Below are 17,718 nucleotides of genomic sequence, written 5' to 3'. Positions count from 1 at the left end.
TTACCTTTGATTTTTCTTACATCATGTGGTTTTGATGTTTTTGACAATGGAGATTTGGTTTGCATATGTTTTTCAATTACCTTTGCACTTCTCAACTACTATAAAGTATAAACCTAATTGCGTGTTCATCTTCAGTTGTACCTTGAGGCTTGTACCTGAGGATAGATCGTGTGCATGTAGGCTGTTCAGGTAATGGGGATTGCATTTGCTTTCTCCATCCCCTAAGTTTATGTGATTTTGACAGGTTTATTTTTGGGGTTACATATGTTACCAAGATTTATAATTGCTTTTGAAATTCTCCTAAATGATTGTTTGGTAAACTTATTCATGTGCGTCATTTGAGCATTCATCGCCTTTTCTAGTGAGAACAGGGTGCTAAGTGTTATTAAGTATTACTAGATATGTGGCTTTAGTGGGCAATGATGTGCCAACTTAATTTCAGACTAGGTAAATCTCTTTGAATGCATGTTCCCTGCATTTCCTTTTCCTTATGAAATTATCTGTAGTTTGTTTTTCTTACTATTTTATATACTTATTATAATCAATTGTCAGACAGTCTTTGGTTTCTATTTCAGTGCAATTCACAAAGCTTCTTTAGTGTAAATTTTTACGTCTGCCCGTGGAATTTCAAAAGTACACAATACAACCCAATTCAGGCGGGATCGGTTTATGTAGGGCGTGATTGAATGGGCTTGGTAGCCTAATTAGAACGGTTATATTGTCCAGGGGTAATATCAGATTTATCAGCTCAATTATAGTTGTGTTACTGAGAATAAAATGGTACTGCAAGTAAAAGATGGGACGAGTTAGCATACCGTGGAGCCGTGGAGGACACTAGGGAAGTTGCGTTATAAGTAAAGTCAATACCATATTGAATAGTGACTAAAACATTGACTGCATTTAGTGTTTTTGCTGACAGAATGATCATGAAAAATGGACTATCATTGGCAAATCAATGGTCCGATCGAAAGATTTTCCGGTTGGAAGTGGAAACTTGATAGAGGAGAAACTGGGTACTACTGATGAAACTGATATTGACAATGAGAGTGAGACCAAATGGTGGTGGCGACCAGATTGGGACATTAAGGTATTTTCATCTCTTTTGACCCCTTCGTTGAGCTTCTAATAGTTGCTTGTTTCCTTAGAAGAACTTGGAAAGTATTTTGATAATTGATTTGCCATGATAAATTATTTTAAAGGTATATTTTCCGTATGACCAAATCTAAACCATATATCATATCTTCATTATAATTTATACATAAGCATTTAGGAGAAAAAAAAGTTGAGATAATAATAATTTATAAAGCGTTTGAATATCTTGGTCCTCTCCATGCCACATAAACATGAAACACAAGCGCTTCATTTTTTCAAAAACTTATTTTGAAGGTGATATAATAAATTCTCCAAGTGTAACACTCTAATTTCTAGTACTCTTTATCTGATGTTGTTTGACTTTTCACTAAAAAAGTTTAAAGAAAGATAGTAATAAGTTACAGAAGGTTTGAATATCTTGGTCCTCTCCATGGCTCATAAACATGAAACACTCTGAAGCCACCCCTTTACTTTTAGTCTAATCTCTACTGCTCTTTTTCTGATGTTATTTGACTCTTTTGCTTTTTGTTTTGAAGTGGTAAATTAGTTTTATGAAAAGTAGTTTGGTTGGTTTTATGTTTATAAATCAAGTTGACCCAGGGCTCAACTAACACTCTTTGCACTTTTCTGAAGTTGACAAATACAATACGAGAGATGAATCACGACAGAACACTTCCAACATAAGTCAGGTGAGCATTGGACAATATGGAAACAAATATTGGTCCTTGATCACTTTAGTTAGAGAAGAACAATTTGTGTCCATATGTTGACTATATGTATGGTTTCTGTGCATATATATTTTTGAAGGCAATAATTGCTTCAGTTCTAAGTAAGTGTTACTTATTCTTTAAAAGTAAAAAAAAAAAGGTAATATGGAACCTTTTGATCCCGATACCTGAACGGTACTCGCTCTATTGTGAGCTTGTATCTGAAGTTCATCTTGGTTAGCTTTCAAAGCCCTTTTTTATACATGCATTTAGTTGAATATGGCTTAGCCTAAACTGGATTCTTGCTTGAAAATGCATTCTAATATCAACTATTTTATGCTTCTAATATATTGTATGCATTCTCTTGGCCGTTAATCTAGGTATCAGAGCCTCTTTGTGAGTAAACTGATCTTAGTACGACCACAGCTCTATACATAGAAGTTTTTTCATGTGCAGATGAAATTGTTACATTGAATATGATCCATAAAGCAATTTTCATTTTTCCTTTGTACCTGCAACTTTATTAGTTTTTTAGTGTTCCTTCACAGTGCAGGGTGGCGATCAACATGTAGTGGGTGTGAATCCTTTTCATTTGTAGTCTGTTACAAGTATTTTGAGATGATAAGCTCTTCGTTTGTCCAAAAAAATCCATGAAGATTTTAGTGTAACAAAATTTTCAATGTGATTAATCATGAAAGAACAAAAAAGTGATATAGGACGGTTCTTTCTACATTATGATTTTGTTTGGAGTCTTACAGTTGGGCTATAAATTTTTCCTTATTTAAAATTAATTACTCTTTATTATCTTATGATTAAGAGAACTTTTAAGCTAATTATTTTGGATGATTATCATTTTCCGATAATCAAAATGTAAGCTTTTTACAGTCAATGTATTATAATTGTTCATTGTTAAAAAGTTATAAAATCATTTATAGCACATAACGTTGGTAGATTTTCAGTTTAATTCAAATTATAGAAATAGGGTGGTTGTTAGCGTGCATAAAAATTTGTATATTTTCATATTAAAAGCTCATTATATATACTTTAAGATAAATGTATAATTATTTTATGCATGTAAACGATAGTTCTAATTAGCGGAAAAAACAGGTAAGTAAACACCCAATATTATCTTTCACTAGTTTTGGATCTTAATACTTTGATGGTGTATCAGTTTATGGTATAGGTTAAGATGTACACAATCTTATTTCTATTATAACGGTGTAGAGGTTGTTTTTAGGTTTGATATAAGTTTAGCCTTGAAAGACATGAAGATGAAACTTTTCACCTCATCAGAAGTGAACGAGGGTATTAACCATTTTAGAGTTGTCAAAACCTTTGAATTAAAGTTTTGCGTTAAATTTTTCTTATTTGTTGTTTTTATTAGGTTTTTTAAAAAGAAAATAACATAAAAATCATTTAAAAAAACCATCCACCGTCGTGGAAGAATCCGGTTTCATGGCTATCCCCAAAGCCACGACATTCTTTTTCCCGACCACCCAAATAACCTCCGCCTAATTTCTTATATTGTATATGTGAGACATCATCATTATCAATCTCATCAAAAAAAAAATAAAATGGATTACTACAAAATTCTGGGTCTAAACAGAAATGCAACAAAAGAGGAAATAAAAGAATCATTCAGAAACATAGCCAAGAAATTCCACCCAGACAAACACTCTGCTTCTCCCCAGTCTGTTAAAGATGGTGCCACCCTTAAATTCAAACAAGCTTCTGAAGCTTACGAGGTTTTAGTTGACGATCGTAAACGCGCTGATTATAATATCCGTTTCAATCAGGGCGGTGGTTCTGGATCCGGGTATGGAAATTACGGGTATGGGTACACTTATGACAACAGAAGAAGAAATAATAATTCATCATCATCATCATCATCATCATCATCATCATCATCATCATCATCATCGGGTTATGAGTATAGAAAAACAACAAGTGTTACTAGGTTTCAGCTCTTTATGGGATATATCAACAGTCGTGCCTTTCTTCTCAATCTTGCTTTTGCCGGGTATGTTAGTTGTCCTATTATTTTTATTGTTTATTTTTGTATTAATAAAAAACTAGTTTTTTTTATATTTATTTGAAGTTTGAGATGCTTCATATAGAGCAGTTAAATTAAATTAGAATTACAATCAAATTGGTATACCTGTTTGATGGGAAATCATTAATCTGGGATTCTTTTAGAACCCGCACGGTGCAATTGTGACTGACCCGGGATTGCACGTGGACCTGATGACTTGTTTTTTCCCCGTAATGCACATTTCGTTAAAAGTATGATTCTTTTTACAAATGCACTAGAGTTCGTGCAACAGACTAATGCATAGGCAATGAGCAGCTGGTGAAGCTGCCGAAGTTTGGGCAAAGTCCCTCCTTACATGTTGTGGAATGATATGCTATCAATGTGAGTCATTGTGGTTAAACTGCCCTTTGATAAAACCTAAATTAGAAGACTTTAAGACCAAGTTACAGCACTACATGGGACTAATAGGAAGAGTTGGATATAATTCGAGATTTGAAATAAAAAGCGAGTAAGTGTAACATTAAGGCTGTGAAGTTGAAATAGGAAGTGGACTTCCAATCCGGAGTGCTAGTTGTATTTTACCTAATGTTGAACTCAGAACAATGCCGTGGCAGAATGGGCAGAAACAAAACACGGTTTGCCTCCTAAGTTCAATTCTTAACCGAGTCAAGGATGAACCTGATTTTTCTAGACAAGTTTCTCGGTGAGGCTGTATCTGTTGGATCTGGCATCGGCCAGTTGTGGTTGCAAGAAAGTGAATTCTTTTTGGAAAGGGGTTGAAAGTGACGTTGCATGTGTATATCACATGTAGTTACTACCTTGTATCCTTATCTAAATTTTTAAGTCTACTAAAGCATATGAAGCTGATCTTAACATGATATGCTTAAAAATATTTCCAAAGTCATGATTTTCTGATATGGAACCTTTTTGCAGGGCTATATTAAGTGGTCTAGCAGTCGTTGAAATGGGCAGAGATGCAATTTGGAAGATGCACAATCCAGGTGTATGTTACTTGTCCTTTGCAAATGTTTGAATTTTATTTATATCAAATTTATGGCTCGTGAGTATTGTACGGATTTAGAGTTACTTAAGATGAAAATTTTAACATATGCATGTATTGTATGCTTTCCGATATATTTGCTACTTTCTTTTATGTCTATTAGTGGATATGCTACACATATAAATGTAATCTACATTTATATTTGTATAATCTATTACCTAGTTTGGTGTCCTCGAGTCATCGACTATCGGTTGTTCAACTTGATGCTACATAGTTTGTTCGGTAATGTTTGAACCATTAGTCAGCATCTCGAATATTCTGCACTCATGTCAAGATAATGAATCTTGTAGGCCAAAATTAGAAGTACCAATGACTTTTCATGATGACTCTGCAAATAAGTGGTATTAGCTTGGAAGTTTTTAAAAGAAAGTAAGGTCATATAACAGTGATATTGACCCATTCTTTATTTCATATGCAGAAATCATTTGAAGAAGCAATGGAATCTGTACAGAAGACAAAATCAGTCAAGGAGAAGGAATAACAAAGTCGGTTCTGCTAAAGTGGCTGTCAATAAAAACACCTTCACTGATTCTTTGAAGTGTGAGTTTTTACATTTTAATATGGGACATGTTATTTGCACGTTTGTTCCACCAAAAGAGATTGAGAGAATGGGAAGACATTTTACCAGTTTCAGATTCCAGTATGATTTTTTAAGGGAATATAACATCTTACATTCTTTCTTTTTTCTCTCTATTTGTTTTCTGATCATGTGGAGTTGTCATCATGCTACAGAGCGTAGATAGAAGTGTAATACATATTCATGGAGAACAAAGATAAAAGCTCGATCAATTGTTATGTTATCTGCAATGGAGATTTTTATAGTTATTCAGTCGATGGTACTCATTGCAAGACAAATAACTGGACGCCTTTTTTTAAAGCCATCAAGAGTACCTGATATGTTTGTGTTGTATGTTCTTGTTTGTATTATGTCTCTGAATCCAAAATATAGAGTTCCCTTTTTAGGATGTCTTTCAAATTGAAAGTTTTCAATAAATTGAAGAGAAACAAATATGAACGTTGTATGTACTGCAGATTGTAGCAACCGGTGTATATTTATGTGCATTTTGCTGTGTTATTATTTTTTATTACTGGTTATGATATTTTGATCCTATTTGGTTTGGATGCCCATGTATTGGCAGATATCAAGTGACTGAGTTCTCTACCTTTGAATCAGCATTGTTGAAGGCTTGAAGGACAAAAGAGTGTTAGTGACCAATGAGTTGAATGCTCTATCCTGAAGTTATAAATCTTTCTCAGGGCAAAGCAATTTTTTAGTTCATTAGGGACATGAGTTTATATTTACTTAAATTTAGGTCACAACTGAATGCCTGTTGTTACGAGTCTATTCATCGCAATTTCTATAAAGGACGTAGATGCCCTTGTTCTAGTGGTATGTCAAGCGACCCATCAACCAGAAACTTTTGGCTAGTCATAAGATTCAGATTTCAGAATACCTTCTACATCATTTGCTATTCTCTTTTTTTCCACCTTATTAAAGTAAACATGTATATATTCCCATCACATTTGACAAAATCAAAATAAATAAATAAATAAAAGAATCCACACTATACATTGTATCTGCATACAGAAAACAATACTTTTATGCCTAAGGTCAAGTATCTCCAATATAGAGAAAAGGAATACAGATTGGTAGACAAGAATATCTATCTATGAGACTATGATGTACAACGAACTTCTGAGGTGAACTCTTCATTGTATAATGAATACTTTATGCAAACATTTGAAATAATCAGCTTCAGTCCGTCTTCTTTTGTTTCACTGGTTTTGAACGACGTACAAGCAACCTAAACGTCCACACTGCAAACAGGGACGCCTCTATGGGGGCAAGCCAATAAACAATTATATGCTCCTTTGTTTTATGAACACCAAGAGCATACGCCCATCCATTTACCTAATTGTACAATGAAAAATACGGTAACTGTCGATATGTAAATTTAAAGAAAACTACTGCACTTAAAGATTCCTTGAATAACCCCGAAAAGGTCATGGCTTGTAGCTTGTTCAAAACTAAACATTTCAAGATACACTGAATGACCTGTTTCCTATAAAACTCAACCCCAATAGACCTGTTTCCATATACACATGCTGAACTTGTGATCTCTTATATACATTTCTTTTGCAAAAGTCAACCTACCATAATTCTAAGCTTTTTCAGACACTTACATTACCAAAAGTAGAAAAGGAGGTAAAAGTGAAATGTAGATGGGGACACTTACAGCAGCAGGATTCATGCATCCACCGGTTAAATCTGATCCAAGTATATGAAGAGAGAGTTTTAAGATGCTACTAATCCAGGTCTTCCTGAAGAAACTGCCACGAAAGTTTCTATCAAGACCAAGTGTGATCAGCACATGTGTGAATGTCAATAATCCTTCTGTTAGTGCACCTTGATGAAGGTTGATGACCAGCTCTGGCCCACGAGATATTTCAGGGAAGGTCTGAAGGACGAACCTCACCCCAATGATTGACCCAAACACCTGATAACCAGACATAAAAATAGAATATAATAATTCAGAAATACGATTAGTTAGAATAGCATACACATAACAACAGAATAGAACTCAACCATAGAGTAAACTACAGAATATGCGTAGTGACTTTGGCTACATATCATTTCATCTAAAAGTAAAGATAACTTAAAGTTCTTACTTTTGCGGTTCTCCCTAATAGATGACAGGATGATACAAAATCCATATTGGAGTCTATAAGTATCGGCTATCATACCCTCAGAATACAAATGACCCCCTTCTTGTCATCCACTTAGATCAATTAAAAATTCTACAGTTGTAATAGAAATCTAAGGCCCAAATGAGAGTTTTTAGGCATCTATCTTCTACTCGAGTTTATTTCATAGTCATCATAAAATTTCTACATCCATCAAGGCTTTTTAATATAAGGAAGCAAATACAGCAGAACAGCAATATTGAATTGTTGTATGCACAATCAGGGTAGATAAGTATTTTCGGTATATTCTCTAATTTACTTGACCTCTCAACTCCTTAAGTCATGTACAAAGAAAAAGGTTACTCAAAAACTATGAACAGGTCATTACAATTTGAAGTCGCAATATCACCTGAAACACACATCCAAACACCACCTTAGCCTATAACCGATGTTATAATATGTTTCTAATCAAAAAAGTTTCTCCTAGCGGTGTTCAAGGTTAGCAATCAACCAAAAAGGTGGTGGGTTCCAGTCCCAGTGTGAAATATTAATGTAAATATGTGCAGCAGTATATCATACAAATAAACCCAATGACCACATGCCCATCCCAAATCTGAGTAAAGATGCAAACTTTTGACATCATTGAGCTCACAATGTAACCACCATCAAGGCGGCCTAATGGTTAGGCATCTTGATGTCCTCACAAGAGGTTCCTGTACGAATCTCTCTAAGTAAACATCTCGGGGGTGGTGAGGTAAGGCTTCGTCTATGCTCATGGCATACCCCTATTAGGTAGTGTATATGTGAGTCAAAGACCTGCCTTCCGTGGGTAGATTGAACCAGGGAAACCTCACCTTGAGCTCACAATGTAAAACACAAACCAGCCTACATCTATGCATATCATACAAACAAACCTAATGACAGATCGACAACAAGCCTATTTCAATTCGGGATAAAGATACAAACTTTTGGCATCATTGAGCTCACAAATCCCAAATCACACAAAAGCAATCAATAAAGTATACAACAATGCATATTGACCTAATTTACAACCCCCAATTCATATTCCATCAACAAAGCAATAAAATCAAACATAAAAGATAAAAGATTGAAACTTTTTCATATATAAAAAAGAAAAGAGAAAAAATGTAACTAACCTGAAATGGGATTCTTGCAACATTGAAAAGAAAAGTGAGAAAAGTTCCATTAACAGCAGAAACAAAAACATTAATTGGATTAAAAGCACCCCCATTTGTAAGCTTAACCAAATAAGCAAACAAAAACATATTCACAACAGAGAAAAAACACCTAATGATTTCAGAAACAATAACATGGCCATTATCATTACAACTTAAAAAACCTAATACATTATCAACATTTAATTTAACAAAAACGCTTGCCCAAACCCACATGAAAGATAATAGTGTATCTATTACAAACACCCTCACCATTCCCGCCATTTTTTTATTTACAAAGAACCCTCCTTTCTTTTTGGAAATGGTTTGGATTTAATGAATGAATTGTTTGTGGGTTGGTGGAATTGTGCTGATTATGATAATGATGGATTTATTGTCATGTGAAAAATATGGCCAAATTGCATCAACATATTCCAAGAATAAAGTACTACTTTACATTTTAATTTAATTTAGACTAGTAATTGTTGATTTTGTAACAGGATAAAGAGAGGAGATGATGAAAAAGTGGGTTTTTTTTTTTATTTCCTTTATTTTAATGTTGTTTGAATACTAGTTAATTTCCTTTTTAAAATAAAAGAAAATGCTTAATAAGTTAGAGACTCATTTACCGTGCATTAAGAAGTTGTAATTTTTCGCTCACCCTTATATTTTATTGTAAATGTACAACTATTTAATGCACCTTAACGAAATTTCTTATATAGGATTTCGTTTTTTATTATCTAAAAATATCATTGTGCATCGTTTTTTTTTCCCGTGTATACCTATATATCTATACTTACTTATAAAAATTAGTTTTTTATTTTTGGAAATATTGAATGTTACACCATGCAATATTACAAAATTACCCTTTTTTTTCTAAATCATCATCTTCTACATTCATTAATTTAATTATTTCCACTAATAAACCTAAAATACCCTTAATAAAATAAATTACACACCAGTCTCTTAACTCTTAAAATAACTATACTAATCATTGTATTACTTACATTTACTTCAGTAGCCTACACAACTCGTCGTCACCACCACATGTCGCCGTCGTCATCCACCACCACTACATTACCGTCGCTGCATTGCGCCGACAACATGCTAACATATATATATATATATATATATTATATGAATTTTTATGCGTCAATTTTATCTTAATCTAATGATCAAAATCATGTGGTATTTGTTTTATTTCATTATTTGTTTAAGCTTGAATTGAGCAAAAATTTTCATAATATATACTCGTATAAAATAACATGCATTAATTTGGTGCTTTTCTTCAGGTGCACGTACGATCGGATATCATGAAGGAAGTGAAGAGGAAAAGACTAGTAGGCAGAAAACCACAATTAGAAGTCCCTCTGGAGTTGATCCATCCAGCATATACAATCATTAATGTTGCTGTTACAAGAAGCTGCTCGCACCTGCATCTTATCCAAGTCATGGCTACACCATTCCCACCCTCATCAGGTTTTATCCATGCATGGGATACGTATCAGAGTGAACAACAACAAGCAAGTTACATCAAGTGGATCCAACGCACTCTACGAAGGTATTACCGCGACAACACACACCAATAGTAAGTTTTGATCGATCTTTATTTGCTTAAGCATCCTGGGCAGGAAGTCAGCTTCAGTTGCTGAAAAATGGATCCGGCGAGTAAGCTCTTTTAAAGTTGTCTCAAGGACGAAGCTTTAATTACCTTGGAATCTCAGTTAGTACATCAGGTTCATTTATTCTTCCATATTCTCAGGTGAGAACTTAGATATGGTAACTATAACACCCAATTCTATCAGTAGCAATTATTCTGTGATCAACTGTGTGTCCTTACGAGTACTAATTAAAGCTGATTGGGGTGCACGTGAGTGAAGAGGTACTTAATAACCTATCAGTTTGTTGTGTTTGTGGCTCCATTGTTGCCTCTTAAGTTATTATCAAAACCAGAATAATCGAAACGAAGGTCTTGTAATTAAATCTTAGAAAGTGTTTTGATCCGGGCTTATTTTGAGCAGTTAACCAACACCCGTATTGTAAAACTTCTAAGCATAATTGAGCGAAGAAAAATGTAGGTGGGCTTACAACTCCTAGTACCGCATACAACAACACATTATTAATTTCCATCTTTTTGGGCACCGAGTAATGCTTTTATGCAGAATGTTATCGCAGGAGCTCCGATAAGAAATGTAAATGATAGAATTGAGGCCGCATCTGGGCCAAAAATCAATCTACCTCCACAAAAGAACTTCTGCCAACCAAATTTAAAGCATGATTGCAACGCGATTTTTGCATAACCATATTGAGATTTAGGACACACCAACAAGTGAATGTTCATGACTCTGCAGTCTACATATATAATAAATAATATGTTCCTCAAGTATGTACAAGTCAACTTTGACTCGCAATAGTCAAATGTTGACTTTCTTAAAATGTCGTAGAAAAATCTATGAATTTAACCAAAACAAATGTGTTGAAAGCATGATAGCTACGGATTTAATTCAGATTTATATGTTCCGCCTCAAAGATATATACATGTCCGCTGTGACTCGTGCGAGTCAAACATTGATCATCATTACTCAAGAAATTTAATGGGCAACAACTACGGGTGGATTACTTACAAAATTAACTAATTAATTATCTAATCTAAATGATCTATTGATATTAAAATTAACTATTTAATTATCTAATCTAAATGATCTATTGATTTTCATGACCATCATTGACAATCATGACCATTCAATCTCGATAATATTTTTCATCAATGATCACAAGACACAACATAAAATTACCACCTTCATATTCTTCATTTATTGGTGGGTCAAAGTATCTTTCTATCTTATCTTAATATATACTATAAGACAGTTGAACTAATGACTTATTAACCAATCACATCACTCAATTTTATCAAATTGACTTTTGATGATGTCATCATTTAGATAAACTACAAATTAAAAATCCTAATAATTATTATCCAAATATATTATTATATTAGTATTTATATTAATTTGTAGAAAAAGTCTCATTAATTTACACTTTTTTATTTTTCATCAATAATTTACACTTTTTAACTTTGAATACTTAATTTATATTTATTTTTAGCCTTCAACTTAAGAGAATTTTTTTAAAATTTATAATCATTTAATTAAATTAAAAAAAAATTAACATATGAAATATTTTTTACAAAAAATTATTTTAAAACCTAACAACTTATTAACAAATATTATATTAGATTTTTATAATTATAATTATTAATATTTAGTTTAATATTTGATATAAATACAATGTGAACTCTAGATACATATCTCAAACACGATTTACAACAAAGGGTTACTTGAATCCTAAATCCAAATCAATATAAACTACATTCAAGATTCATTTTATCTCTCAATAAAAAAAAGGTACATAATTTTCTCCTTTTTATATATTAGTTTTACATATTAATGTTTAATGTTACAGTTGTCACTCAAATCAAGAGTTCTAATTGTTATCAAAGAATATAAAAACAATCCTAATTGTTATTATATTATCATATAACAAGTGATTGAAAATAAACCTATGCGTATTATGGACGCACATCATGATTAAATATATATACTTGAATTTCAAGTACAGGATCACAAATATGTTTATATTTTAATTCTTAATTATCTTTCATAATAATATTACATTATGAGTATAACTGGTTTCAAAATATTCTATAATGAAAAAATTATTATATATAGCATGTGGCTTGTGGAATGACTACGACAAACAATTTCATCAATATGTCTAGGCTAATCATTACATTGACAAACATATGATTATTGTACTACAAATATAACACTTAGAACCGTATTTCTTCAAAATTATAAGCTTTCATGACTTAAAAGTATGAAGATCTAATATCGATAATATCGTAAAACTCGTGTCCAGTGTTGGACACGAATCTAAAATCTAGTAAGAATACTACAAGTACTCCATACAATTTAATACCCGCATTATGATGGTTAACAAAATTCCAAGTTTTATTTATGTAAAACGGTGTTATATATAAGCCATATGTGTTTTAGGTTAAAAAAACTAAATATATGTGCAAATCGATTTGTCGATAATTCGTCGCCGGTTCATCATCACCAATAGTTTTTAATGAAATACTCATATTAATTATTTATCAAATCTTTAAGTAATTTATAAAAAGAATTGTTAACTATCTATCAAAAACGTGGATAATCAGTTTGTGATAATAGATATTACTGACAAATTACGACGAAATCAATCCAAAAGATACACGCATGATGTTTTAGTATTTTAGTCCCATTTTAATGTATGATTATAAATCAAGTACCAACCATTAATAGATGATTAGAGATTGCAAGGTCTTGAATTTAAATCTTGATATGAACAAAATGTACTCTAAAATGGAGACAAAGGTCTTTCTCAACATGGGTACCTTTGGGAATTGAAATTGTGTATATTAAAAGACATTAAGCCCAAATTTTTAAAATTTATTGTGAACCAATGGTGCAAGCTAAGAAATTGGGCATCTAATCTAATCTAATACTATACTAAAAAAAGATTGTGAAAAAGCATTTGGAGCCACCAGATCTTTCTTGAGACCAAATTCCCATCCATCCATCCTTTTACTTTTTCATTTTTTTTTCCAATTTACTTTAATTTAATACAACATAAAAATAATTGAAACCCCTGTTAATTTATTTTAGGGAAAATGATCTGTATTGCACACTTTACATAAGCTTAGGTACTACCACTTTAAAATAAGTTACAAATTAAACATTCGAATTTGATAAACATACATAGCCCCCCCCCCCCAAATTTTACATAATTCATCTGCTTTACCCAAAATAGTTCTGCATAAATTTCCTCTTTATTTTATAACTACTTTTATGTTTACATAAAAATTGAAAATAAAATAAAAACTCAATCAAAAATCTTTCACAACAACTTCCAACAATTCAACCTAATCCTATCTTGAAATTTTTTTCAAAAATTTAACACACCGTTACCCCATTCAATTTTCCCCAGCACTCCCTGAAGTGATTCCTCCTCGCCACGCGCGAGGAAGGTACAACCCAACTAGGGGATGCAGATGTTACTGCATCCCGCAACGCCGTGTTGGCTGGTACGACAGGGCCCCCTAGCATAGCCTTTCCCGCAGGTACATCCACAATAGTATTGTATACAATAAACTTTTATCCAATTGATGTAAATGTACCTACTGAAAATTGTTCTCTATTCATTTACTGTAAAATTTGTATATCTTAGTATAAACTATAACTAATTGATACAGAATATATAATACTTGTCGTTTAAGACTTAATTTTCTTAAAACGAACCCTGAAAAATATTTTGAATTTACCCATTTATCGGACGAGTCTGAAAACTAGTATTAAAGAAAAGGATTTGAAAGGATCTTAAAAATGTCATTGAGTGTTTTTTTTTAATAAAAAATGAAGATAAATAAATAAAAGAAAATAAATGATGAGAAAATTCAATAGATTTTAGTATGTTTGCAATATTTATAGAATGAATAGCATATCTTTCCAATTGAAAATGCACAATTACAAAATTTTTCAAACCATGTTTTATAAGTGTTGTATTTATGCATTATAAATTTATACTTTGAAGAAATTTGGAAGTCTTTTTTTTTTTTTTTTACATATTTGCAATTCTCCCTAATTTAATCATTAACTCATTAAGAAACTTTTCACTTTACTTAGTTTTTTCAACTTTACAAAATTAACTCTAGAATAAAAACCATGGCCAAAGGCCATACCATCTAATGCTCTAAACCATCTAAATTGACATAAAAACGAAAAAAAGTTAACCCTAACCCTTCTGCCCCTCTGTCTGTCTCCCTGCCTTCCCATACCAAACGCATTTTCCCTACGGGCTGCCGTTTTCCTTTCTTTGAGGTAATTACATACAAATTTTCTATGTGTATATGTATTCGCATTCTGCTTATTGTTAGTTGTTTTATTAACTGCTTGGGTTAAGCTTTCTACAGTACGTTCAGGGCTTAAGTGTTTTCTTTTCTTCGTTGTGATTAAAGCTAACAAAAATCCGATAATTGTATCATATCTCAAAAAATAGATGTCCCCATTACTGTTTAGGGTTTGTTTGGTTTATGGGATTGGGAAGCTCTTTCATCCCCATTTCAATTGTTCGTTTAATAGTTTTGAGAACTCATTTTTTGTTATCAAATCCATTCATTTAGGCATCTTGTAAACCCACCAAGCAGGGGCGAAAATTTAGAAGTTACTCCTACACTTTTATTAGTATGTAAATACTATACTATATCCACATATATATTTTTAGGGGGAAAATTCTAGATATACCTTACGCTGTTGGTTTAGAAACCTATTCCCATTCAAAACAAATCACATTCTGATAATTGTATGCTTTCAGAAGTAGTATATCAAGTTTACAGTTACAATTTCACTCCTAATACTTTTTTCACAGAACCGGGATTTTAACAATTTGTACAAAAAAGCAAGGTTCACCTGGCTAGTATTTAATTTAAGGATTATGCATTTGTAAAACCGTGTGATGTTTTTATTGTGGACACTTATTTCTGGGACGGAGTGGTAGATATGTACGCCATCCCAAACACGCCCTAACTATATACTAATAATGCTAATGCGATATTTTTTAAGCTTGAGTTGAATGAAAACTTTCATAGATTTGCGATATAAAATAACATTTGGTGCTTTTCTTCAGGTGCACTGTCTGATATCATGAAGGAAGTGAAGAGAAAAAGACGGGTAGACAGAAAACCAGAATTAGAAGTCCCTGTGGAGTTGATCCAGCGTATACAATCGCTGCTGCCGTTAAAAGAAGCTGCTCAAACCTGCATCTTATCCAAGTCATGGCTACACGCTTGGTCTACCGTTCCAACCCTTAGGTTTCATCCATCTGATAAGTATCATGGAAGGCGACAACAAGCAAGATACATAAAGTTGATCCGGCGCACTCTACGAAGGTATCACCGTGACAACATACCAATAGAAAGTTTTTCTCTTTACTTAAGCATCCAGGACATGAAGTCAGCTTCTGTTGCTGAAAAATGGATCCGCCGAGTGAGCTCTAAAAGTTGTCTGAAAAAGCTTTACCTTGAAATTTCAGTCAGGAAGGGTTCATTTATGCTTCCAGATGAGATATTCTCTGGTGAAAACCTAGATACAGCAAGTATTACAGCCGATTGGTCGTTGAGTAATATACTCTCCATCAGTAGCAATTGTGTGATCAACTGTGTGTCTTTACGAGTTCTGAAGTTGATCGAGGTGCATGTAAGCGAAGAGGTACTTAATAACCTATTATCTACTTGTAGCTTACTAGAAAAGGTGAAGCTTTCGTTACCCGAAGGTTCAAGGACGATCAAGGTAAAAAACCTTCGGTATCTTCGCAAATTGAAAATACACTCAAAAGACCCGAATGATGTGCTGGAAATACATGATGTCCCAAGTCTTCGCTTGCTTTCTTATGATTCATCATTGGCCTTCGCTTGGGTTCCGAGGAAATCTTTATTATTGAACGCGGATGTATTAGGAGGTGTGAAAGAATTGTCTTTAGCTGGTGTGATCATGGATGATTCATTATCCGACATTATCAAATCTAAGTTTCCTTTTCTTGAAGGTTTGGCCATTGATATCTTGGATTGTAGGCTGGAAATCCTGGACATCACATGTAATTCCTTGAAACGATTGAAGATAGAAGCATGTGAAGACGGAATGATGGACGTTCGAGTTTATGCTCCAAGTTTACTTTTTTTCAGTTACACGGGCTTGGCGATGCCCACTTTCTTGTTTCCAGCTGTTGCTCCTGAGCAAATTGAGTTAAACCTGACGTTGCAGAATCCGGTGGATAATTCTTTTTTTCTTAAGATGAGGGAAACACTTGATCTATCGAGGAATTCGATCATAAAATTAGTAAGAGATGGTTCTGTTTTTCAAGTACCATTTAACATTGACATTGATGGTCTGAAACAAAGTGTTCCGTTTCCGGCTACAAATGTTCAAGAACTAAGGTTTAGTTCTTATCCAGGACGTATACCAACATGGGATGACTCACTATTTTGTAAAGCAATGTTTTTGATTTGCCATCCCATTTATGTAAAGGCAAATCAAATCAAGGTCAACAATTACTTCTGGAAAAGATTTGTGAACGGGATGATTAAAAAGAAAGCTAGGAGGAAGAATTGGCCACACCTTAAAGATGTTGAAATAAAAAGTAATCTTAACAGAGAATGGGAAACTTTAACAAGTTCTTGCATAGAGGCTCATATCGACTGGTGTAACATTGAGCTCAAACTAACTTGGTGCTCTCCATAGAACCTGATCATCTTCAGTTAGGTTGGTTAACTGTTCAGCTGTGCAACACTTTTTTGTACTATTTGTTAACTACTCGCATGTCAGCATTTTTAATTCCATGTTTTAAGTGAACCTTCACGGATTTATGTTAAGAGTCTGATGTTAAAAAGTTAAGTAACAATATGAAATTTTCTTCATTCTATCTTATTTTATGATGAATTAGCTATTTAGTACTGTGCTTGTTTAAGAAACCTCCTGTATTTAGGGGGAACACAGGAACTTTCTTTTTGTTCTTTTCAAGTAGGCTTAGAGCTTGCTACTGAAAAATTCCTGATGCAGATACCAAACAGTTTCTTGGTGTAGAGGCAAGAAATAATTCTGACCTAAATATTGTGTGTGTATTGCTAAGTGAATGACTGTCATACAAATTAAACTCTTCAATATTGTGTGTGTATTGTTAAGTGAATGACTGTCATACAAATTAAACTCTTCAGAATAAGTATTATGATGTATGTCTTTTTCAATTCTAAACTGGTTCTAATTATTCTGGAAGTAGCAAAATGGGCATGAATGAAATTAGTTAATGGGTCAGCATGGCTCAGATCGGGTCAAAAGTCACAGCTCTAAATTATCCCTTACTTTTGCAGTCACAAAA

The 17,718-nt window shown here is 33.1% G+C and overlaps 3 protein-coding genes across 6 annotated transcripts; 2 read left to right on the top strand and 1 right to left on the bottom strand.

Moving 5' to 3' along the window:
- The first annotated feature begins 574 nt into the window (after positions 1–574).
- On the top strand, positions 575–5,953 carry LOC122594099 (chaperone protein dnaJ 72). Of its 4 annotated transcripts, XR_006322930.1 has the most exons (5): positions 575–1,087; positions 3,596–3,819; positions 4,765–4,834; positions 5,310–5,431; positions 5,624–5,953. XR_006322930.1 is itself a non-coding variant. In XM_043766571.1 (3 exons), the coding sequence occupies exons 1-3, from the start codon at positions 3,374–3,376 to the stop codon at positions 5,370–5,372; spliced, it is 579 nt and encodes a 192-aa protein (XP_043622506.1). In that variant the 5' UTR covers positions 3,183–3,373; the 3' UTR covers positions 5,373–5,953. The 4 variants fall into 4 exon arrangements, 1 of the variants encoding a protein (XP_043622506.1); XR_006322928.1 differs by lacking the exon at positions 575–1,087 and having other exon boundaries at positions 3,183–3,819; XR_006322929.1 differs by lacking the exon at positions 575–1,087 and having other exon boundaries at positions 3,183–3,819; positions 5,310–5,531.
- Positions 5,954–6,414: 461 nt separating this feature from the next.
- On the bottom strand, positions 6,415–9,271 carry LOC122593562 (probable aquaporin SIP2-1). Its single transcript, XM_043765988.1, has 3 exons — positions 8,734–9,271; positions 7,129–7,389; positions 6,415–6,803 (listed from the first exon to the last, which is right to left on the bottom strand). The coding sequence occupies exons 1-3, from the start codon at positions 9,034–9,036 to the stop codon at positions 6,648–6,650; spliced, it is 720 nt and encodes a 239-aa protein (XP_043621923.1). The 5' UTR covers positions 9,037–9,271; the 3' UTR covers positions 6,415–6,647.
- Positions 9,272–14,549: 5,278 nt separating this feature from the next.
- LOC122593456 (putative F-box protein At3g58860) lies at positions 14,550–17,260 on the top strand. The gene is made up of 2 exons (XM_043765869.1): positions 14,550–14,669; positions 15,475–17,260. Exon 2 carries the CDS (start codon positions 15,492–15,494, stop codon positions 17,082–17,084), a length of 1,593 nt encoding a protein of 530 aa, XP_043621804.1. The 5' UTR covers positions 14,550–14,669; positions 15,475–15,491; the 3' UTR covers positions 17,085–17,260.
- Positions 17,261–17,718: the final 458 nt, after the last annotated feature.

This window comes from Erigeron canadensis, chromosome 3, assembly GCF_010389155.1.
Source record: "Erigeron canadensis isolate Cc75 chromosome 3, C_canadensis_v1, whole genome shotgun sequence".
Taxonomy (NCBI): domain Eukaryota; kingdom Viridiplantae; phylum Streptophyta; class Magnoliopsida; order Asterales; family Asteraceae; genus Erigeron; species Erigeron canadensis.
The sequence above is the reverse complement of the archived record's forward strand: the minus strand, read 5'-3'. Positions and strand labels throughout refer to the sequence as shown.